The following is a 26033-nucleotide window of genomic DNA, read 5'->3' on the forward strand; positions in this document are numbered from 1 at the left end:
TTGCTCAGGGTTATATAACTAGTAAGTGTCTGGCACTAGATTTTATTATTATTACTATTTTTTATTTTTTAAACCTCCTCCCCCAATCTGCCCTTCCTTCTATCACCCCCTCACTCTCTTATCCCCTTCCCTGCTACTTTCCTGTAGGGTAAGATAGATTTCCATACCCAATTGAGTGTGTTTGTTACTCCTTCCTTAAGCGAATGCCGATGAGAATCAGATTCACTCATTCCCTCTCACCTTCCTCCACTTCCCTTCAAGTTTTTTCTTGTCTGTTTTATATGGGATAATTTACCCCATTTTACCTCTCATTTTCTCTTTCTCCCAGTATAATCCTCTCTCACCCCTTAATTTTATTTTTCAGACATCACCCCTTCATCTTCAACTTACCCTGTGCCCTCTATCTATCTATCTATCTGTCTATCTCTCTTTTTATATTTGTGTGTGTGTGTGTGTGTGTGTGTGTGTGTGTGTGTGTTTTCTCCCCTCCAACTACCCTAATACTAACAAAGGTCTCATGAGTTACAAATATCATCTTTCCATGCAGGAATATAAACAGTTCAACTTTAATAAGTCCCTTATGATTTCTCTTTCCTGTTTACCTTTTCATGCTTCTTTTGAGTCATGTATTTGAAAGTCACATTTTCTATTCAGCTCTGGTCTTTTCATCAAGAATGCTTGAAAGTCCTCTATTTCGTTGAATATCCAGTTTTTCCCCTGAAGGATCATACTCAGTTTTGCTGGGTAAGTGATTCTTGGTTGTAATCCTATCTCCTTTGACCTCTGGAATATTATATTCCAAGCCCTGTGGTCCTTTAATGTAGAAGCTACGAAATATTGTGTTATCCTGATTGTGTTTCCACAATACTTGAATTGTTTCTTTCTGGCTGCTTTCAATATTTTCTCCTTGACCTGGAAACTCTGCAATTTGGCTACAATATTCTTAGGAGTTTTCCTTTGGGGAACTCTTTCAGGAGGTGATCTGTGGATTCTTTCAATTTCTATTTGACCCTCTGGTTCTAAAATATCAGGGCAGTTTTCCTTGATAATTTCTTGAAAGATGTCTAGGTTGGTTTTTTTTATCATGGCTTTCAGGTAGTCCAATAATTTTTAAATTATCTCCCCTGGATCTATTTTCCAAGTCAGTTTGTTTTCCCAATGAGATATTTCACATTGTCTTCTATCTTTTCATTCTTTTGGTTTTGCTTTACAATTTCTTGACTTCTCATGAAGTCATGAGCCTCCATTTGCTGTATTCTAATTTTTAAGGAAGTATTTTCTTCAGTGAGCTTCTGGACTTCCTTTTCCATTTGTCCAATTCTGTTTTTGAAGACATTCTTCTCCTCATTGGCTTTTTGGACTTCTTTTGCCATTTGAGTTAGGTTATTTTTTAAGGTGTCATTTTCTTCAGTGTTTTATTGGGTCTCCTTTAGCAAGCTGTTGACTTGTTTTTCAAGATTTTCTTACATCACTCTCATTTCTCTTCCCAGTTTTTCCTCTAATTCTCTCACTTGCTTCTCAAAATCCTTTTTGAACTGTTCCATGGCTTGGGACTAATTCATATTTTTCTTGGAGGCTTTGGATGTAGGAGCTTTCACTTTGTTGTCTTCTTCTGGTTGTATGTTTTGATCTTCTTTGTCACCAAAGTACGATTCTATAGTTTGACTTTTTTTTTTTTGCACTGTTTGCTCATGATCCCAGCCAATTACTTGAGTCTTAAACTCTTTGTTAAGGTAGGGGTCTGCTTCCAGTGTGGAGAATGTGCTGTCCCAAGCTTTGGGGGTTTTGTGCAGCTGTTTTCAGAGATACTTTTAGGGACCTGTAAATTTTCAGTTCCTCCAAGGTGGTATGGATCAAAGGTGAGGTATTTACTCTTTTCCTGGCCGGTGCTCTGGTCTGTGAGTGACCACAAGCACTCTTTTCTACCTTGGAACTGTGGAGAGGATTCCCTCTCTACCACCACCATAAGGTTCACCATGCAAGCGCTCCTCTTCATCCCAGGACTACCACCCAGAACTTCGACCCAGATCCAAGCATGGGCAAACCAAGAGAATCCTACCTCAGCACCAGCAAAGATATCCCTGCAATCCCCCTCTGTTTGGCCACTAGATTCCCCCTCCATCTGTGGGCTGGGAACTCTGGAAGCAGGCAGCACAATGGGGCTGGGCTGGGACTGGGGCCAGACTGAGCTCCTCTATCACCCCAGTCAGACAGACCTTTCCTATTGACCTTCTAAGTTGTCTTTGGTGTTTGTGGGTTAAGAAGTATGGAAACCACCACAGCTACCCTTGATTCAATCCCCTGAGGAATGCTCCAGGTTTGCTGAGGCCTGGTCTTTGTCTCCACAGCCTGCATGGCCCGTGATGAACTGTGCTCTTTTTGTGGGTTCTGCTGCTCTAGAATGTCTTTTGATCCATTTTTTACAGGTATTTGGAGGGGTTTGAGGGACAGTTCAAACAAGTCACTGCTTTTACTCTGCCATCTTGGCTCCGCCCTGCCTAGAGAAGTATTTTGAGAGTCTCTTGGACATCAGGGAGACCAAATCAATCAATACTTAATTAATTCAGACTATTCATTGGAAGGACAAATACTGAAGCTGAAACTTAAATACTTTAGCCACATAATGAGAAAACAAGACTCTTTGGAAAAAAATCCTGATGTTGAGAAAGATGGATGGAAAAAGGAAAAGAGAATGGCAGAGGACTAGATGGACACACTGCATCATGGAAGCAACATGAGCTTGGACAGATTTCAAGAGATAATGGACAATAGAAGGGTCTGTGTACTATGGTCCATGGAGTCAGACAGAATTGAAGAAATGAACAACAACAAATGATGTACCCAGTCAGCAGGGCTGTGACTTCTTCCAGCTCTTTTCCGTAGGTAAGATTGAAGGGAACAGATGAAAATAGAAGTAGACAAGAGGTCAGCTTTGGCAAGGGATAAACAATGTTAGGAGAAGGGAATAAGAGATTTGAGAGGACACTGTATTGTTGAATTGGCTATCAGAGGTTAGGGAGAGGAAGGAAAGTGATATCTGAGCAGGTATCAAGCCTGAGAAAATCCTCAGAGGCAGAAGGATTAGAGTTCTCAATGGGTAGGTGTAGAAGGAGTAAGGCAGAGGGAGAGACAGAATGACAGATTATGGTCAGGTAAAAGAATATCAGAGTTTTTAATTAGAGAACTGGAACACTCATGTATAATGTAAAATCGATATGTGAAAGAACAAGCCTGACAGAAACAGAGGCATTAAATGTTGGGCCTCAGGTTAAAATAATAGGGATTAATTATATTCTTCTCCTATACTAGGATCTTTTGGGGAATTCGCCTATTAAGAGAATATATTAGAAGACATCTCAATTTCACCTTTGCAACATCTGTCCTATATGAGCTCTTCTCTCATTTGACACTGCCACCACTCTAGTGCAGGCCCTCATCAACTTGCACTTGGACTACTGCAAGAGCCTGCCTCAGATCTCTCTCCACTCCAATCCAACCTCCACTCAGCCACCAAAGTGAATTTGCCCAAACTCATTCAAGGTAGGTGGATGTTTAAACTGTTATCTAGTGATTTTTTTTTCATCTGGGCCAGACACATAAACTCATCCTCAAAAACAAATTCATTTGGTGAGGGATCAGGGTTGGTTAGGCGGGAATTGATCTGAAGTACAAAGACTGCACTGCTGGAATTCTAGCAGTAAAACTTCCTATTTTAATTAATTATTTTTGCTAACTAGATGCCAAGTTCCATTGATTATGCACTCATATTGTCAGCTGGTCACTTTTTGCCCACCTTCCACTCACACACACCTCACACGTCTATTTATGGCTCTAGTGGACACTATGAATATTTCTGAAAAGTATTCTAGTTATCTTCCCCTAACAAAGTTAAAAGAAGCAATTTGTAAACATTACTTAAGAATTTTTTCCCCCATCCTCAAAAAGCTACTCTGTGATTTCTTTTCATCCTTTACAAAGTACACTAAGTCTGAGGTGGAAATGGAGGGGCAGGGAGCAATTTTTTTTTAATTACATCAAAATCAAACATTTTCATCATCATTTATTAAACTACCAAGTAACTCCCAATGACAGAATCATATATACTAAAGCTCAGAAACAAAAAGACGCTGATTAAATGCTTGATTCATTTTACTGGTGAGTTCAATCCTATTATCAATAGTCACAGAACATCTGAATATTAATTTTATATTAACTCTTGATTTCTGTAATCCCAAGCAAACTTTTATTTGAAAACCTTAAAAATAATTCAGTTTTCTGGATTAAAGAACCAAAGGAATGCTGTATTCTAGATAATGTGAAACTATCTTTAAAAGAAAAAAAAGTTACTCTAATATATTGTTTGTAGAATATAGAACATGCTAAGAAAGCTGGAGGATTTAGAAACTATTCAAGTTTCAGAAAGTGTTCAAGAAACTAAAAAACTTCTAACTAATACCATACTATGCAGGATCCAATAATGAAAAAGATAAAGCGTTTTGAAACAGTTGGTGACATTCATTACATGCATTTTGGTAGCATTCACAAATACGTAGAGGCTCCCAATCACAAAATTAAAGCATCATTCTCATATATCAATGGAAATCATTGACTTTGCTACTAAAAGGGGGGGGGGGGTGAGGATTTATTGCATATGAGTTACACGTTGTATAAGCCAATATTAATATCCTGGCAAGAAGCTTCAAAGGCTTTATAAGAAACATTTCACAAATATTCTGCCACATACATACACAGCCACACCCATATACATACCCCTTGTGAGTATGATCTCCCAGGTATTGAGAAAGAGCAGCAAATTAACAAAACAGAAGACTCGATAAAACCCTTGGCCCCTCTGGTAGCCAAATAAGACAAAATGGTTGATCAGAAAGCTGCCAAAGGCTTACCCACCAGCTCAAAGTTATCTAAATATTTCTCAGCATTTAAAACAGAAGAAAGGCTACAATATACCACAATCTGAGGATAAATAACCTAATTATATTTGAAATCATGTGGCAACCCTTTCTCTGCCCTTCCAATTATAGTAGGTAGGCAACTACCAATTTCTGCCCAGAACCCATTTTATCATGTTTTTAATAAAGAAAAGTGCTTATGGCAGACTATACTGATTTTATGTGGTTAGGAAGTAGAGAAGCAGAAGAAGGCTGTTACTGGGGCAGAGTAACTATGTCTGCACACTTCTGATGATGATATGGGCTATGAGGAACCAACCCATTTTTCCTTCTTTCCCTTTCACCCAAGCCTCTCCAGTTCCCTTTTCCTTTCTCCTTTCTTCACCCATAAAGCTCTAGCAGCACATAGCCACACCTGTTCCTTTAATGGGTGGGGAGTGATTTCAGGCAAAAGGTATAATATAAAAAGAATGGTGATTGGGGAATATTGTGCATTTTCACTGAACCTGGGCAAATATAGCTCTTATCTTCAGTTCCCTGACCTGGTAACTGTGGAGGTGGAGGGGAGTAACTTTTATCCTATTTAACTTTTAAGTTATCGTTTTAATCCCTATTTAGCAAATTTGGTTTTAATTAGATTTTATGGTCCATAAGTACTTATTACATTTTAAAACTTGAACTTGAATAGCAGGCTAAGCCTATGGTTATTGCTTTTGATGACTCCATGGTCTCTTGCTTCACTTCAAATCCTAACTCTGTCCTTTACTAGCTGTGTGACCTCAGGCAAGTGACTTAACCTTTCTTGGTCTTGATTTCTCAAAATGTGTAAATTGAGTTACTTGGACTAAATCAACTCTAAGTTCTCTTTTAGATCAAAATCTAGGATGCTATGATTTGTTTTCCAGATTCCTGAAGCAGTAAAATTAGGAAGCATTCCTGTTCTATTCATTTTCTAGGACTAAGAATCTTCTTTTATGGTCTTTATTTTTATAAGTACTCAGGACAATCAACTAGAAACAAAATGTAACTTTTCCAACTCTTTTTGCAGGTCCTCTCGCAAAATTTGAAACGGGAGTGGAAGGAATAGCAACAGGCAGTTTTTAATACGGGACTAGGGTAGAAGAGATATTAGGTCTCACTATATTGATTTAAGTGTCATCTATAAAGACAGCATTTAAATTCTTGAGAGCAGATGAGATCACCAAGACAGAGAGTAAATGAGAAGGAAAGCTGGCTCAGGTACCTTTAATAGAAGGATGATGATCCAGCAAAAAAGAAAGATAGAGCAGGGTGAGACCGGGAGAAGGAGAATAAAGAGCAAATACTATCATGGAAGCAGAAGAGAAAATATCCAAGATGATGGTTTATCAACAGTATCAAAAGCTTCAAAGAAGGCAAAGAGGAGAGAGAAAGAAAAATCAACCAAACTGATTCATTAAAATACCTTCAGTCAGCGGGTGGAAACCAAAATGGCAAACGGGTGAGAAATACTTGGGTGATGAGAAAGTGACAATAATAATATGATTATAATTCATTATAAATAAGGAAAGGAATGAACATAATTCTAAGAATATGGTTGTAATATATAGGACAATAGCTTAAGAGAGATAATAGGGTCAAGCAAATTCTGTTTGTTTTTTCAAGTATTACATAAGACCAAAGCATCTTTATAGGCAATTGGAAAGATGCTGGTACACAAAGGAAATAATGGATAGGGAGGGGAAGGGAAATACAGTGAGCCAGTTATCAAGGAGGTATGTAATGATCAAAAGCACAAAAAAGGGTTTGGCAAGAAAAAGGATCACCTCTTTCTCATCTTGTCCTCAAACACAGGCATGAAGGAGGAGATGATAGGTGAAGATGTAGAGAGATTTTGAGGAGTAGTAGTATGAAGTAGTAGAGATGAGGGAACTCACAGTGGATAGTTTTTGATTTTCCAATGAAGTAAGAGACTACGACATTTGTTGAGAGAAGAGTGGTGTTGGGAACTTGAGGTGAGAAAAGAAGGTTTGAAACAGCCACTGACATCAGTGGGATAAAGAGCTAATCAAGGAAGAATTAAGGGATTATTGTACAACAATGAAAATCTAGTTTAAATCAAATGACATGACTCTTCAGATGATCCAATTCACTCAGTTGTGTGGCTTTCCTCAGTAGTAAAGGTAGGAACAGAGAAGGAGAATGGGGGGAATGACCCAGAGTTAAGGACTAGTACAGTATAGGCTAGGAGACAGAGTACAGGTGCCCTGGTCAACTCTACAGTCAACATTATGAAAAGAGAAAGGCGAGAGCATGGGTGATGGATTAGAACCAAAAGGGATGGAGGTTGTGGATGGTGTTTTTAGATGAAGAATAGATTTAGAAAGAATGTGACAGAGGAATAGATGAAAAGGAAAGAGATTCTGATTAGAAAGGGGAAACATCAGAATTCAGAAGCATGGAAGTTGACTAGTTATGAGTGATAGTAAAAGCTAAAATATGACCTTTCCTTTGGGGAACTGAGGTGGAGAGAAGGTGGAGGTCATGGGAGTTAATTATTAAGTTGGAAAGCACGATTTTTAAAGGTAAATCAGTATGTATACTTAAGCCCCAGATATTAGAGCAGGAGTGAGGATACAGAATGAGACTGTGAGCCAAGAACAAGATAACATCCCAAAAGAGAATATCTATCTTCCTATAACCTATAAGAACACATTTTTTTTTCCCAATAATTCAGGCTATAAGAAAGCAGTCAGTGGTCATAGAGTGAAAGAGAATAGACTTAAAAAAAAATATGACTCACAATACAAAGATTTTGGCTACTAAGATGGATTCCCAGACATAGGGTTGGAGGAAAATTTCTTCTATTTCTAGCTGAAGAATCTAGACATTGAAAATTTTATGTAAATAGGTCAACTGGACAAAGAAAAAGATAAACTGTTGTCTATTCTGCTCTTGTCTTTGATGATTAAATCAGCCACTGGTTTAGCTGAGCCACTGAACCGCTAAGACCAGCCAGGGGATCCAGTGATATACCATCATCATAGAATATAGATACATAGAATTCAGGACTGTAAGGGACCTCAAAGATTGCCTAATTCAACTCTCTTATTTGAAAATTAATCCATGAATAAACTGAGGCCCAAAATGGTAATTTTGCTCAAGGCCATATCAGTAATAAGTAGTAGCATAGCTAGGATAGGACCTGATATCTTCTGAATCTAAATACAGTGCTTTTCACCACTAGATAGGCTACACTGCTTCTTTCTGTCCCAGAATGGCAGAAAAAAAATCCTATGCTTAGAGCTACACTTAGAAATAAACCTGAAAACAAACCTGTCTCTGAGAGTTAGTATGAAGACATTTTTAGTCCCAATATTTACTATGCTTTTCCTTCAGGGATTTGATTTAATTTTTATTCTGGAAAAATACAATATGATACAATGCTAAAAAAACATAAAAGCCTCAGATCAAAAGAGGTACTTACCACATTCTGGTTGATCTTGTGTCGAAAGCAAGTGATATTAACTACGTAAGGCCAGTCATCAGGTTCCATCAAGACTCCGGTGGCATGGGCACAAGTTACATGAAAGGAAGCTGGGCAGCGTCCATAAGAACACTGGATGCAGGCCCCAGAAACTTTCTTAACTCTCTGTCTGCAGAAGATGCATTTCTATAACAGCAAAACAGAAAATAATGTAAATGAAAGCACAGTAGTTCCCCTGATTCCCATGTAACATGGAATAAGAGCTATTAAAAAAAAAAAAAAGAAAGAAAAGAAAAAGAAAAAGGTCTGTTACAACACCAACAGAGCCCATTCTCTCCAGGGATCACAGTAGTGAAAACAGCTATAGCAACATGATCTGCCTGCTTTGAAGAAAACATTAGTCACACACTATAGGAAGTATATTTAAAAACTTCTGGTGGTGGGGAAGGCCAAGCATATCTGACCACACTTGTCTAGTTACACAACATAGGAATGAACCCCAAACACATTTCTATGAATCAGCCTAGAATGTCAAGTCCATTGTTGTTTAACCAGCAGATTTTCATACCAAAAAATGTGCCAGGAGGGTAGGAACAAACACTTTTCTAAGGGAATACTTCAAAAATACTGTAAGAACATACAGACAGTTGGGGATTTTTAAAAACTTATTTTCTTTACAAAGAAATTCTGAATGTTAAATGGTCTAATGTGGCAACTGAGGACTCAAGTATTTAATAATCCAAATCTGAACTCAAAGTACCTAACATGAAAACCTGCTTCCTGAAGTGAGTAAATTGAAAAGCACCCCAAAGAGCATAATTTTGCCAAATAGTTGTAGCTGGCTGTGCCTAAGGAAGCTAGAATGAAAATAGAAACAGCAATAATGATTATCACAATTCCAAAATTAAACTGTAGACAATTAGTCCTATAGCATGTCAGCACATTTCTTATGAGAGCCGGAGAAAATCCAACAGTTTTATGTTATGGAAGCTTTGTGAATGAAAACTAGAGGGTTAGTAATCTGCAGAACTACATTAGTACTCAATAAAACAAGAGAAATGGCAAAGAAGTGTGGTGAAAAGGAAAGAAGGCTGGATTTGGAATAGAAGCACTTGAGTTCCCATCTTAGCTCTGGCACTTACTACCTATGTGACCTCCAATAAGTCATTTCATATGTCTGGGCTTCAGTTTTGTCACCTATAAAATGAGGGAGTTGAACTATAATAATTGTAATCACATTTAAACAGCACCTGCTGTATACCACACACTGTGCTCAACATATTACAAAGATTATCTCATTTGATCCTCACAACAACTTAGTGAGGTAGGCACTATTATTGTCTTCATTTTATGGTTGCAAAAACTGAGGCAAATAGATGTTAAGTGAATTGTCCAAGGTCACACAGCAAATAAGTGTCTAAGATCTGAATTCAGGTCTTCCTGACTCCAGGTTCAGCACTCTATCCACTGTGCCACGTACTGATCTAGTAAACTATCTATGTAACCCATAAAGCTCTTTCTAACTATATATGTTTGAACATCCAGTTCAGATCAACAACAAACCAAGAGACAACTCCTTCGGGGAGGGGAGGAGAAGTACATGCTGATCAAATGGTAGTCCAAGTGCTACTTTTTTCTCCCTTGAAACCTACCACCACCTCCAAGAAAAAAGTCATTTAAGTCATTGATTTTTTTCAAGGCAATAAGATTAATTACCCAGAAAAGTTAATGTATCTTTTAAAAGGGAGAAGTTTCCTTTGGATAGTAGTTTTTAAAGACAGGTCTTGGACTATAATGACAAAGAACAAAAACAATTTGGCACCATTGTGAGGGAAGGGAGAAAAGAAGAAATATATCTATATGTTGGATAGAAATAGAAACAAAAAGCTTCATAATACACACAGGAAGATGATTTTACTCCAGATACATATTAGATTAATCTGAATGACTCAAAATAATCACAAGTACATAAAAAATGACAAATTAGTTTCTAGAAGTGCAGGTAATATATGCTATATAAATGGTAAGAAAGCTGCATGGATGTTGTACCACTGGGTTATACCACAAAGCATAATAATACTATTGAGAATATATACTTACAATTATCTCTCATATATGAGTTGATGAAGTAAATAATTAAGCATAGCATAATGTTGTAGAAAAAAAGCTTGTATTTCAATTCAAAAGACTTGGGTTTAGATCCTGTCTCTGCTATTTATTTAATTTGTGAGACCTTGGGCAAATCTTAATTGAATCAGTTCAATGTTTATTTAGTACCTCGATTCAAAGATAAAAAATAAAACTGTCCTTGAGCTGTCATTCTATGGTGGGCTGGGGATACAATATGTATATAGCATAAATAAATACAAAAAAAAATATTCAAAGTTCAGTACAAAATAACTTGAAGAGAGAAAAAGCTTGAACAACAGAGTCTTTTTTAGAGGTTGTCCCCAAGACATACTTTGAAGAAAACTAGAGATGCTATTAAATGAAAGTAGAAGAAAATGCATTCTCTTTGGGCTTCATTTTCCTCATTTGTAAAATATGGAATTTGGAACAGAAATATAAGATAGTATTATATATTGCTGATCTACAAAACAACTTTGAAGAGTCACCTCATACCCAACAAATTGGCTATGATGACAAAATATAGGGATAATCAGTGTTGAAAGGCTTGTGGCAAGAAAGGTTTATGGAAAGATACATATTGGTGGAACTGTGCACTGATCCAAGCTTTCTAAAAAGTAGAATTATGCTTAAAAAAGTGATTAAAATAGTCATACCCTGTACCCTGGAGATCCTACTATTGGGCCTATTCTTCAAGGAAGACAATGATGAAAAATAAAGGCCCCATAAACAATAAAACATTTTTAGCAGCATCAGAAACAAAGTAAATGCCCATCACAACTGGGGAATGGCTAAATATTATACAATATGAAGAATCAAAGAAGCAAGGCAAGATGCATGAACTGATGCAAAGTGAAGTAAGGACAAACAGGGAAACAATATACTGCCACCAAAATATAAACTGAACAACAAAAATGTTGAAATTAAATGCTGTGAAATTATAATAAGCAGGCTCTCAAAAAGTAATTTAAGAATGCACCTCCCTGCCTTCTATGCAGAAGTGGGGATCTATCAATGTGGAACATGGCATATGGTGCCATCCTTAACTGATATATTATTTAGTTCTGATGAACTGGCTTTTTTTTTCCTTTTTAAAAATTACTTGCTAAAAGGAATAGTTGTGTGTGTGTGTCTGTGTCTGTATCTGTCTGTCTGTCTGTCTAGAGGGATATACTGGGAAATCAAAGTGTTGTAAAAAGAAAAAGATAGCCATTACACATTTAAATGCAACAAAAAATAAAATTATAAGAATGACAACAAAATATTACAGATATAGTTGTACTCCTTTAGTAGAAATATTACATATACCTACAGAAAAAAAATAAATATAACACTAACTGAATATTTAAAGCAAACATGAGAAGAAAAGAGAAAAAACACTGCCTATTTTGGAAGCTGAGACAAGTTTCATAGCACATTATGTATCTTCAGAATGGAGATCCACAATTTTTGTTGACATTTTAGAAGAAAGTTATATTTAAACTCACTTTAATACCACAAAATGTATATTGTAATAATATTGTTACTATTAAAAGTTCATAACAGATGAACCTGAGTGATAAAATTAAAAGAAGTACACTATAATTCAGAACTTAAACAGAATCTCAGATTTTATAACTTTTCTGGATAAGTGGAGATTGAGATGGGAAGCTGAGAAATTAACTATAGGCTGGTATTGAGGGAAGGAATTTGAACTCACGAAGATGAGTCTTCCTGACCCTAGGGCCTGGCACTCTTATCCACAGCACTACCTACCTGTCCAAATTATAGAATAGGGGTGGGTAAACTGTGGACAAAGGGGCTGATCAGGCCCATTGTTTAATATCCAAACTAGCAAGTAATTAAAAAAGTATCTGTAACTGTTGTATTTTTACCTTAAAAATTCACATAATATATCATAATTGTTATTTAAACATGTGGGTGGAAGGGGTGGCTAGATAATGTTTGTGCTGCTATGCCAACTGCAATCCAATTTTCTAACCTTGTGTGTTTCATGAATGAATTTTTTCCGTCATGTGTCAATGATCTTGGAAGCATAAGTAGGTAAGGCACACAACAGTAAGTAATTAAAAGATCATCACAGAATAGAGAAGGGCTCTTAAAGATATAAAGCTTTTCCATAGGAATTAATGGAAGAAAGGGACAGAGAAAGGAATAAACACTAACTGGAAGGGATTTTTTTAGGTGAAGAGATTTTAGTAGTAATAACAATAACTCATACTGATACAGTATTTTAAGATTTATACTCTCCTCACAACAACCTTTTAAGTTAGGTAGTACAAGTATTGATACCCTCATTCTGCAGATGAAAAAACTAAGGCATGAAAATGAAATGACTTGCCTATGGTAACGCAGGTAACAAGTGTCAGAAATTCCTAATTCCCAAAGGGAAATTCGTAGAAATGGTAACTGTCACTATTGACAACAATCTTTATCAACCTACTCTTCATACCTTTCAATATAAAGAAAAGATGGTCTAACTAAAGGGAAATGCAAGATTTCACTGACCTGAATAATAAGTAACAAAAGTAAAGTCCTCTCAAGCTTAATTTATTTTCTTCTCAGAGTTTTAAAGTAGTAAAGACTAACATGAACTACACTTACGGCCTTGGGGCAAAGAACACAAGAGCCTGCAGTACATTCTGAGCAGTGCCTAAGAACACAGCCAACGGCACAGAAAATATTAGATGACCAATATTCATAGCCTTTAGCCCTTTGTTAATGCTTCTGGAGTACCTCTACCCTGAGAGGCTTCATTAATAGAGCAGGTAACAATTTGGAATTTTGAAACAGCTAAACACAATTGGCTTTATTACAAAGTAACCAAAGGGACTAAGTTATTACTTAATGAAACAAACCTAAATCAGAAATTCTAGTACAGCAGAAAGAATATTGGATTCTTTAATTTCAGCTCTGCTATTTGCTAATTTTGTGACTTTGGACAAGATACTTAGCCTCCCGAGGGCTCTGTTTCCTCTTCTTCAAAATGAAGATTTTGTACCAGATGATTTTTAAGTTGCCTTTAAGCTCTAAATCTATTAGCTTATGAACACAGGAAAAAAAAACTCACATGTCCTAGCTAGCAATTATAAACATATATGACTATATTACTTAGTCATTATCTCCTAGGATGTTACTATTAAAGATTCACTTGTTTTGAAGTGAATTGTACATGCCCTAAGACATTCACAATGTCCATAAGAAACCATATCCTGATCTTCCCTTGCTAAGTTCATTTGCCCATTCACGCACTGCTTTTGTTCAAGCAGTTATTTTACCCAATTCAAACTGAAGCCAACAAATGGGTATTGGTAGGTCCAGTGAAACGAATAGGGAAGATCTGGGAAGTCTGCTCGGAATGGTGCTGAAAAGTAAGAGGAAGTGCAGCTATGGGACTTTATGAAAGTATGTCTTCAAAACCTTATTGAACCTAGTGAGTTCTTAAAGTCAGGCAGTAGATTCAAATCCCTAATGTGATCAAGAATTCCCTTTCCATGAATTCTAGTCATAATAATTCTCCCCTTTCCTTTCTCTCCCGTTACTCTGATGCCTGCTCAGGAATGTCCCAATATATCTTCTGTGGAATTCATCTCTGAAAAAATTATCCACAATAATCTCTGGGCCTTGGATTCTCTGTTCTAGCTTGAGTTCATTTGTTCTTAAAGATCCAGCTGTCCTAAACAGCAAACCATTCCTGAAGGAAGAAGAGAAGAATGGAGAATGGCTTCAGTAAAAACCTGAGGGAAGGAGGAGGAAATGCCTCCAAGAAATTAATCTTCTACATGCTAGAAAAAGGCCAAAGGGCAGAAATAGGGTGAAGTGAAGATCTTGGCAACTCTAAACCAACCGCATGAAAGGGACTATTTGTAAATGAAATACTGAACACCATTCTTTGGAATATTCTGCATATACAGGAATTATCATTTTTAAAACACTAAAAAACACATAGTATTCAATGTTTGAAGAATTTTAGACAAAACAGAAGAAATGACAATCTTAATGTCTTTCTAACAAAACTGATTCACAATGAAATTATATAATTCCATAAAAGGGCAAGGATTCTGTCGGGTAAAGGAATCTGAATACCATCTCAAAATTGCTCCACAATTTTTTTTGCCAGAGTGGTATTCATTGTATGCTCAACTCATTGTCTGGCTAATAATTTTTCCTTCTAAGTCAGGTGACTCCTTACCTTTTAGGGGATGAGAAAGTACTCTTACTCTCCCAAAACTTTTGGATGGACAAGAGAGGAGGTGGGAGGGATGAGGAAAGCTTTGGAATACAACAGTCTAGGTCAGGGAAGCAGGGTCCTGAAAAACTAGTAAAGCAGTATGGAAGCATGCTGATGAACACGGAAAGTTGCATCTCAAGGGGCTTATTTTGGTGAGTAGCATGCTTTTCTCTTTATAGCAGGATATACCAGTGAACCACAGGAAGGGAGGACATGGCAATGGTTGTTTTCTATCATTTGCCATGAACTGTTAGAGACCCTTAGCTTGAATCACTTTACTATCTAAGGTAATAAAGAATGACACCGAGGAAATAGAGAGGCTATGAGAAAGAAATTCAAGATAAATATAAATATAAATATAAATAAGATTTATATTGTATATTTGAGGATATGTTGCATGGAATCTCATCTCAGGTTTCCCAACAATAAAACAGGAACCTTTTTTTACCATTTCCACATGGATGTTTGAAAAGAAAAGCTTTCAGACATGTCAGCTATTCTGAGAGACTCCAAAGTTAAAAGACCACAGATTTTTTCCACCCCCCACACCTATTCTCACAAAGTCAAGTGCTGTGAGGATTCCTCGGGCAGGTATGATTTATATAGCACTGTGTTGACTCAGGGAACTGTAGATTTCCATACTTATTCCCATGGCACAGGCTATTAGGGCTACTAATGGATACAAGAGTTAATGAAGTAGCTGGTACAGACGATCTGTGAATCACCAGGTTTCAAGTTCCTTGAATGCACAGCATGGCTGCTGTAAAGAGCACTAAAAAATGTCGAGTTGGGAAGGTTTGAAGGCAGGTGCTTTGTTGTTTGTTTGTTTCTTAAAGTCTGCTTTCCAATATATTGTGGGTTGTTTTTGTTATTTTGCAAGACTATTGGTTTCTTTTTTAAATAAATGACTTCAAATAGGCCACTCAGACTTTTAAATTACTGCATGCAGCATTACTAGCAACAATGAACTTTTCAGTGCTCCAAGTAAGATAATACATTAAGAAAGAATTGTTGGGGCAGCTACATGGCGCAGTACATAGAGCACCAGCCCTGAAGTAGGAGGACCTGAGTTCAAATTCGACCTCAGACAGAACACTTGACACTTACTAGCTGTGTGACCCTGGACAAGTCACTTAACCCCAATTGCCTTAAAAAAAAAACATAAAAAATAAAAGAAAGAATTGTCATTTTGCATTGGTGAAGGGAAGTTTCCTTCCCCACTCTGATGAAATCACAGGTGCTGACCAATACCTAGATACATGTAGATATACAGGTACACATATATAAATCACTATATATTTCATATGTTCCCTACCTGTAATTGCTCTGACACAAAGACTCTTGTCATTTTGCATCTTTATATCCTGGACATCTAGCTAGCAAATAGCTTAATTTCTTTTTGATAAGAGCTGGCACTTGTACAGTACTTTAAGGTTTACAAAACTCTTAAACAGATCAACTTAGGCAACATTCACAATAACCCTAGGAGGCAGGTGCTTATTTTCCTCCTCATTTTACAGTTGAAAAAACTGAGACAAACAAGTGAAATGATTTGCCCAGAGGCACACAGCTACTAAGTGTCTGAGACCACATTTGAACTCAGGTTGACCTGACTCCGCCCCCAGTGCCACCTAGAAGCCTAAAGTAAGTGACATCTACCTACAAGGATACAAATTCACATACAAGTAAAAATAGTATATATACAAAATAAATACAGTGATAAGGGGTGGGGGGGGGGGGGAGAGAGAGAGAGAGAGAAAAGAGGATGGAGATGGAGTGAGACACTAACAATAGAGGGAACCAGGAAAGGGCACTTGAGGTGAGCCTGGGAGAGAGTTAGGGATTTCAAGAGATGAAGGCAAAATTTTTCTGGTCTCTGTAGCCTAAGGGTGTGACCAAAGTACAAACAAACAACATGAAATTACATTGTAAAGTATAGTTCTGTATATTTCTACAACCACTCATAAGAGGAAGTCCTCTGCCCCCCCTCCCAAAAATTATTTCAACATTTCAAGCTCAAAACATTAAAAATAAATGGCTCATGATGCCCAGGGTGTTGAATTAGACCTTTATTTATGATATGTTTCACAAGTCATTTATCTTAACATTTTATATTTGGCTAGATTCACTCAGCTTCGGGTGAGAAAACTAGAAACAAGTCAGAGAGCAAGTGAAAGGAAGAAAGGCCAAAGAGATGAGCTCAGCACAGCTAGCAGATGGAGAAGGGAGATTTGGCAGAGATGACTTGCAGAATAAACCTGTGATTTATTAAAAACATGGATGGAGAATCCTTCTTGGTAGTGATTAAATGTTAAACAAGAAAAAATAAACAAAAGGACTCTAGAACAAAACTGTAGGCAAGCCAGTTCACACCATAGGTGTGATAGGTAACAAATTAATGGATAGTTTTCCATGCAAACTACTTCAAGAACACTGTTACACTGTTTTACTTGTGTTTATGAACAGAAACATCACTGGGAAAGTTTTTCCATGTACCTGAAATTTTAAAGCATGATGATGGAAAAGCTGCCCAACTTTATTATTTTATTTTTTTTTATATTGAATTTCTGCTTTATTTCTATGCTGCTATTGGTTACACTCACATTGCTGGAGCTGGAAACCCTAAACACCTTACTTCACATTTAAGAGGAGTGTTTCACACTTCATTAGTCCAATTAATACAACTAACATGACTGTCTATACTCTGATACCTTTATCAGATGAGAACACCTCTTTGAGTTACAAAATCAATCAAAAGAAGGCATAAACTATGTGCAAACAACCTAGTTAATCAAGGATGACATCAGATCACACAACATATTGGGATTGGTTACAAGAATTAGACAATTTCTGGGCTGGAGGTCGCAGTTGAATTTCTAACAACTGCTTCAAGGGTTAAACGCTAGGAGCACTTTCAGGAATCAGTGACTTGAATCTGTAACTAGAGGGTAGCAGGTGGGAGGTGAATGATCCCAGAGGGAGTGTCATACTCCTAATTCCCCTTTCTACTGATTAGATCAATGCATAGAGCTGAGAATTGAGAGAAGACAAATGAGGCACATTGAGGAAAGGCAGCTTTAGGATTTTCAGGGGGATGGATGTTTTCTCCTATTCTTAATCATTGGGGGGCGGGGGGGAGCTCTTGAATAGCATTACCAGAGAAATTCCACAATCCCTCAGAAATACTTCTAGAACCCTGAGGAATCTCTGGGGACCTGATCCACCAAAGTGAATGGGAGTTTGGAATTAGACCTGGAGGACATGCTACACAGAGATGAGAAAACAGACCCTTGGGGAGGGGAAATGATTTGTCCAAGGTCACACAGCTAGTAAGTGGCAGAAATGGACTTCAAATCTGAATCTTCTGTTATATTTGGTGCTCTACCAGGTTAATTCCCCAATAGTACGGAACCCTACAAGTGGTTGCTACTTCCATGTGACTAGAATGAAGTTATTTTAATTTTCTGAGTGTCCAAGGCCTAGAAATCCAGGCAGCTAAGAAAATAATGTAAACAGTGAGAGAAGAGAAGCAGTAATCATGGGATCATGGAAAGACCACTGGAATAGACATCAGGAAACCAGAATTCCATTTCTGGTTGTGCTGCTAATTAGTTGTGTGAACTTGAGTAAGTAAGCATTTGCACCTCTAGGAGGACCTGTTTCCTTATCTGCAAAATGAGGGGATTTGAAAAATGTAATATAATTTTGACAACTTCTTGATGATTTAGATGAAAAAAGGCAAAAATCAGGAAAACAAATGCTCCAGGTCTCTCATGGAGGATATCTGGTATAGAATATCAACCAGAGAGGGATTCTCAATATATGGTAAGGTCGTCCAAATGCTATTTCCAGACGACATTGCTTTTACTGCATCCTGCTTTAGAATACTATATACTGAGAGTCATAATTACGCAAAGGAGTTTGACTTGGCTATTCACATAAGGGAAAAAGGGGGGGAGAGATGAGAAACACCCATTATCTAGGTTACATTGTTGTATAGACAACTCATAGAGCTAGGCCATTATGATAAATATATTAATGCAGATATATACACATTATGTGTATATTCACATGCATTTATACACATACACACACGTATGTACGTATAATCTCATTTGATCCTCTGGGAACAACCCTGGGATGTAGAAGCCTATAGTAAGTGACATCTACCTACTATTACCAAATATTTTACAGATGAGGAAACAAGTTAAGTGTCTTATCTAGAGTCATGCAGCTAGCAAGTATCTGAGGCCCAATTTGAACACAAGTCTTCCAGACTCCAGGTCCAATGCTCTTTCCACTGCATCACTGGCTGCCCGTATAATTGCAAAATGCTTGGCACAGTCCCTGGCCCATAATAAGCACTAAATAAATGTTAGTTATTATTATATTATTAGTACAGTGTATCCTGTGCATAGTAGGCACTGAATGTTTGTCGAACTGAAATACCCCCAAACTTCTCCCTGAGTCAAAAGAACATCTTTTTCATATCACTACTTCTAAAGGGGGAAGAGATATAAAGCTTTGAATTATAGGTGTCTACAGTCTCCAAAGAACCAAAGTTACATGACCCTGCTACTGTTGCACAAATAAGCGAACAGATCTTATAAAAGGAAAGCTAAGTTTTATGTCCTTGAATCCTGAAGACTGATGTCTGTAGTATATGTACTGAGGATTTATGGGAGGACATAGACTAGAGAACTAGAGGGAGGCACAGCCCAGTTATTATCTCTACTTTCAGATTGAGGAAATATAGACAGCCACAGTTTCTGTGATTTAATAATCATATATATGTGTGTGTGCATGTGTGTAATGTATTTTCTGTGGGAGAAAAAGTCTGTGGCTACTTTTTTTCTGTGACTACTTCAAAAAAATATATTTACACTAACTTAAAATACACAGAGCACTTAAGTCACTATCCTACTGGTGTAAAAATAAGTAAAAACGGTTCTTACCAAAAAAAAAAGCAAAATTTGGTATATGGTGTGAGATTTTGGTCAATGCCTAGTTTTTGCCATACTCTTTTCCAGTCTTCCCAGCAGTTTTTGTCAAATAGTGAGTTCTTATCCCAAAAGTTAGGGTCTTTGGATTTACCAAATAGTAGGTTATTATAGTCATTGATTACTGTGTCTTGCATACCTAACCTATTCCACTGATCCACCACTCTATTTCTTAGCCAGTACCAAGTAGTTTTGATGATTGCTGCTTCATAATACAATTTAAGGTCTGGAATGCTTAGGCCACCTTCCCCTGCATTTCTTTTCATTAGTTCCCTTGATATTCTGGAACTTTTTTTATTCCAAATGAATCTTGTTATTATTTTTTCTAACTCTATAAGATAATTTTTGGTAGTTTGATTGGTATGGCACTGAATAAGTGAAGTAGTTTAGACAGAATTGTCATTTTTATTATATTAGCTCAGCCTACCCATGAGCAACTGATGTTTTTCCAATTATTTAGATCTGATTTTATTTGTGTGAAAAGTGTTTTGTAATTGTGTTTGTATAGTGTCTGGTTTTGTTTTGGTAGGTAGACAGAAGAATTCATGACCAAACAGGAGATAGAGAACATCAATAAATGCAAAATGGATAATTTTGATTACATTAAATTGAAAAGTTTTTGCACAAAGTCAATGCAACCAAGATCAGAAGAGAAATAGAAAACTGGGAAAGAATTTTTATAACCAGTGTATCTGATAAGGGCCTCATTTCTAAAATATACTAAGTCAAATTTATAAGAATACAAGTCATTCCCCAATTGATAAATGGTGAAAGTATGTGAACAGGCAGTTCTCAGATGAAGAAATTAAAGCCATCTATAGTCATATGAAAAAATGCTCTAAATCACTATTGATTAGAGAAATGCAAATCAAAACAACTCTGAGGTACCACATCACACCTATCAGATTGGTCAACATGACAAAACAGGAAAATGATAAATGTTGGAGAAGACGCGGGAAAACTGGAACACTAATGCATTGTTGGTGAAGTTGTGAAATGATCCAACCATTTTGGAGAGTAATTTGGAACTATACCCAAAGGGCTATAAAAATGTGCATACCCTTTGACCCAGCAAATGCACTTCTAGGGCTGTATCCCAAAAAGAATATACAAATGGGAAAAGAACCCACATGTACAAAAATATTTATGGCAGCTTTTTTTGTGGTGTCAAAGAATTGGAAATTGAGAGGATGCCCATCCATTGGGGAATGGCTGAACAAGTTGTCATATATGAATGTAATGGAATACTATTGTACTATAAGAAATGATGAGCAGGCAGACTTCAGAAAAACCTGAAAAGACTTGTATGGGCTGATGTTGAGTGAAGTGAGCAGAACCAGAAGAACGATGTACACAGTAACAGCCACGTGCAATAACTAAGTTGATAGACTTAGCCCTTCCCAGAAATGCAAGGATCTAAGACATCTCCAACAGTCTCATAATGGAAAATGCTATCCACATCCAAAGAAAGAACTATGGCATTTGAATGCAGATCAAAGCATACTTTCATCTCGTTTGTTTTGTTTCCTCTTTCTGGTGGTTCCTCCTATTGGTTCTAATTCATCCTTCCAACATCACTAATGTGAAAATATGTGTAATAGGAATGTTAAAAAAAAAAACAACACAAAATTTGGTGTCCAAAATGCCTCTGAAAAATATCATTTATGTCCTAAGATTTCCTCCATTTTTACTAAAGAAAAACAAAGAGAAGATAAAGGCAGAAGTGGCTTTTAAGTAAGGGTTCATCAGTAACAATGCTTTTTTCCTGCTGAAAAACAAAAAGGAAAATCAGGAACACAGAACATGGGCAGAGAAAGTGACTAAATACATTGAAATGATTAAAAACAGATTGACCTATTTGATGGAGAAATATTCTCCAACCTCACTATACTGCCCTGTGGTTCAGTAGAAAGAGCACTGAACATGAAGTCAGGAAACCTGGATTCAAGTCCTAGATTTGCCACTAATTCTGTGAAATGAAGTCAATTCCCTTCTCTGTGAGTCAGTTTCTTCATTTGCAAAATGTTAGCACAGACTATACGATTTTCAAGGTCCCTTCCAGTTCCAATAATTCACAATTCAATGACATATGACTATGGTAACCTATTATACCAACTGGATCCGGTTAGATTCCTTAACTTTTTTTAAATTTTTGATTATCTGTTTTTACCTCTTCCATCTTTCCCTTGTAATGTTCTTCACAGGATAAGGGTGTAGAGATGTTTTATAGCAATCCAAGGGATTTGTTATGTTTTTATTTTTTAAAACATATTTTTATATTGCCTTTTAATCTGTGATTGGCTGTTTTTACCTCTTCCATCTTTTTCTTATAATGTTCTTCACAGGGAAAGGGTGTAGACATGTTTGTATCTTTCTGAAGGATTTATTATGATTTCATTTTTAAAAATGCATATTTCTACAGTGTTTTGGGGTTTTCAAAATACTTTCCTCACAACCACCTACAGCATTGGGCAGCTATGTGGCATAGTAGAGTATTGGACATGAAATCTGGAAGACCTGAGTTCAAATCCTGCCTCAGACACTTATTCTCTGTGTGACTTTGGGCAAGTCACTTAACCTTTCTCAGTATGGGAGGTAAGAGGGGATAAGATAGGAAGTGAGCTAGAGGGAAAGCATGCCTAACTATTTCATTCTACCTGGCAGGTCCATAAAACAGCCTTGGTCTTTCTCTTTCTCCTCCTTCTCATAGATAAAACATAGTGAGCTACAAGTAGAATAATATTTTTAATATCCATAGAGAACTAATACATACAAAGAATGAAGGAGCTCAAAATGAAAAAGGGACAGAGATGTTAAGACCAGGCAAAACATCCTGATGGCTTATAAGTCTACTGTATCCTTATATCAACTACTTGATTTGGGACCTGCTCCCTGAGAAGATTAGTATTTGCAACAACAAAGAAAGTTCAAGTATCTAGATGGATGATTTATACAATTATGCTGCTGTAAGAGAGAGAAGGGTTGTTGCTGAAAACTTGCACTTACAAAGAGGGGGAAAACTGCCAGGCATTGAGAGAAGTGCCAATACAGAAAGCAATTTAGACTTACAAAGTTAACGGCACAAAAATAATGTATGCCAAGAAATCCTTATGGAAGACATTGAAAGTGATCCATGAAAATGACTATGATCTAACATTACGAGGGAACCAAGCAGAGGACGCCATCTTTCCCTCCACCTCCCCCCCCAAGAAATCCAATAAACTCCCCTAGAAAGTCTGGCTGAGTAAGGTATCAAACAGACTTGTGTAAACATAGTATTGCCTATGTTGGCCCAGGTGCTCAGGATTAGACTACGGCAATACTAGTAGCATCATTTTTTAGGGAGGAGAGATCCAAATAGATGAACTCATCCTTCATTACCCACACCACTAAGTTTACCGAGAGATTGATAGGCTCCTTCCCCTACGACTAACATAGCTTCTTCTTATAGACATGTGCACCTCAACCCCTCAAAAAGCAAACAAAAACAAAGGCAAGTATATATACAAGAAAAATCAGGACTTACAAAAAATTAAAAAGATGATTTTTTTTGAGATGACAATTTGTTCTAAAAAAAGGATTCTTTGATTTACTGAAGGTTTTATTACAGAATTCTTTTATTTAACATTCCCCTAGTACCAAATAATATTGATATCTCTTTTTAACTATATTCTTCAAAATAATCTTTATACATATTATTTACTTGGCCTCATAAGCCTAAGATGTAGATAGTACAATTGTGATTATATCCATTTTACAAATTAAGAGGATAATTCAAGCTTGGAGGGGTTAAGTAATTTGCCTTAAGTGGCAATGCCAGAACTTAAATCTTGGTGTGCCGATTCCAAATCCAGTCGTCTCTTTACTCCACCTTATATTGGAAAGTATAACTATTCAGTTTAGAGAAATTCAATTTGCATGCATCTTTTTGTGACTACACTATCGTTTAAGTGACGTCCACCTTTCTAGCTCGGCATTATTCAATAGTTTTTGATGCTCTTCTCCTATATGGTAGTTACAGAGGTATGGGAGGGGTGAGAAGAGGAAGAGAAGCCTAGCCTTCAGCTCCACAGGAGTGCTTCTTTTTGTGCAGTAACAGCACTACCCTCAGCTTCCTGATCTTTGCTCAGGTACTAAAGAGCTACAGGAGGGCTAGTTGAACGTGGCAAGCCCAAAGAAGAAACAAAGGAATACTTAAGCTAACACTGTAATCTTTTTCTCCAAACAAGGAGGCTCTTTCCTCATAGTTTATATAGGCAAATATCTGAATCATAAAATAAGGCTCTAGGAAACACTTTCTATTTTAGAGAATCCAATCATACATCATTTCTGGTTGTCTCCCAGGCTGTTTTGGTTGCAATCCACATTTCAAATCCCTTGCAAAATTTAAAGGGCAAAAGATACACACAATTAGTAAGCATTGAAAGACTTAGAACAAATTTTACTTATTAAGAGTCACTAAATATCTTTTGGCTGATATAAGAAAAAAGAAATCTGTCTAAACCACAAAATAAACATCCTTTAACTACCTATGCATTTGCATTTTTATCTCTTTTCATTTTAATATTAAGTAGCACCTGTTTCACAGGAGAAATTTCATTATTTGAAATTGTTGTTTACCAAAGAGTGTACTGAAATTCTCACTCTTCCTGAATTTGTATTTATAAAGCATTTTATGTGTTAAACTCCCTACATTATCTTTTCAAAAATATCCTTCTGTCCACCTTAGGATTTAGTTTAATTCCCTGCTCTAGGTAGGAAGTAATAGCTTCCTGAAATCTTTGCAACTTGTCGATTTTCATCACTTTTGGAAATAGTGTTAGAAGCCCAAAGGAATAAAGTCACTCACTCAAAGTATTACTTTAATACTTCAAAAAGCTATCATTTTCTTGGAGTGGAATTCTTGACACAGATCTAACCATTCCAAGCCACAGTGGTTTTCGGGGAGCTACCATGACCAAAAACATTTATTACATGATGGCCAGTATGATGATGATAATTATCTCCAAAGTTATCTAGTCTTGTCCTTGGATGACAAAAACATCATTTCTAGACCTGCACTACAGGTTGAACTTAGCTGGAATGGCTTTCAGGAGCAGAGGGAGCTGATTTCCTTACAATGGAATTATGATTTAGCCTTGGAATTTACACCTTGGAAGTACTCTCCACTCCCACCACGCTCCTCCCAGAATCTCCATTTAAGGATGGTGCCCCAGGCCAGTCATATTTTTATTTCTCACCAAGCTGTACTCTAGACTTAGTATCCCACCAGAAGGACATCTGTTTCTCCTATTCCCCCTTTAGTTTCCTTTTTAAGTGTGGTCTTCTCCAGTTGGAATGTAAGCTTCTTGAGGGGAGGGATTAGCTTTCTTCTTGTCTGTATTTATACTCTTATGTTTGTACTTGTATTGCCTTCAGGAGCAAATACAAAATGCTCTGTTTGGCATTCAGAGCCCTTCATAATGTAGTCCCCTCCTATCTTTCCAGTCTTCTCACACCTTACTCCTCACGTACTCTTAGATCAGTGACACTGGCCTCCTGGCTGTTCTATGAACAAGACACTCATCTCTCAGCTCTAGGTGTTTGTTTTTGTTTTTTCCTGGATGTCCCCCCCTGTAATGCCAGAATACCCTATTTTTATCTTTTCTCAAGCCACAGTCTTTTATTTCAAACTCTTAGAGGCATTTTAATTCAATTCAATTTAGCAAATATATATAAAGCATCTACTAGGTGTCAGATATTCTGGAACAATGCTCTTCTTCCTCAGCTCCACCTACTGGCTTCCCAGGCTTCCTTTAAATCCCAAATAAAATCCCATCTTTTACAGGAAGCCTACCCTTTTAATTCTAGTGCCTCCTCTCAGTTTCTTATTTCCTCTTTGTCCAGTATATATTTGTTTGCATATTGTCTAGCACCTTAGATTGTAAACTCCCTGAGGGTAAGGACTGCCTTCTGCCTCCTTTTTGTATCCCCAGCATTGAGAACAATGCCTGGCCTGATAAATGTTTATTGATTCCCAATGCTTAGCACTGTACACTTAGTAAATACTTAACTAGTTCAAGATACCAAGAAATGACCCTTGAGTCTTTGTTCTCTAATTAAAGTTGTGATCTGTTCTACCAAGGGGCAACTAAGCCAGGGAAATCCTGACTGGGGTGGTTTTCCTTTCACAGATTGCCAGAGGCAACTGAGTCTCATGTCCACCACTCAGTTATCTTTCACTTGTCAGAGGAGGTCCCAATGATGTACTGACAGAAAGAAGACCTCTGGATTTAAAGGGACCTGGGACGTTCAACTGG

The 26033-nt window shown here is 37.0% G+C and overlaps 1 protein-coding gene across 4 annotated transcripts in view; it reads right to left on the reverse strand.

The window, feature by feature from the left end:
* Nucleotides 1-26033, reverse strand: part of KDM4C (lysine demethylase 4C) — a 480568-nt gene that overhangs the window by 85789 nt on the left and 368746 nt on the right. For all 4 annotated transcript variants that reach the window (XM_027862930.1, XM_027862929.1, XM_027862927.1 and 1 more), the window contains one exon: nucleotides 8377-8562. In XM_027862930.1, the coding sequence (XP_027718731.1) occupies nucleotides 8377-8562 (186 nt within the window). The remainder of the gene's footprint in view (nucleotides 1-8376; nucleotides 8563-26033) is intronic.

Source organism: Vombatus ursinus, unplaced genomic scaffold, assembly GCF_900497805.2.
Source record: "Vombatus ursinus unplaced genomic scaffold, bare-nosed wombat genome assembly UNPS02014770.1, whole genome shotgun sequence".
Classification (NCBI taxonomy): Eukaryota; Metazoa; Chordata; class Mammalia; order Diprotodontia; family Vombatidae; genus Vombatus; species Vombatus ursinus.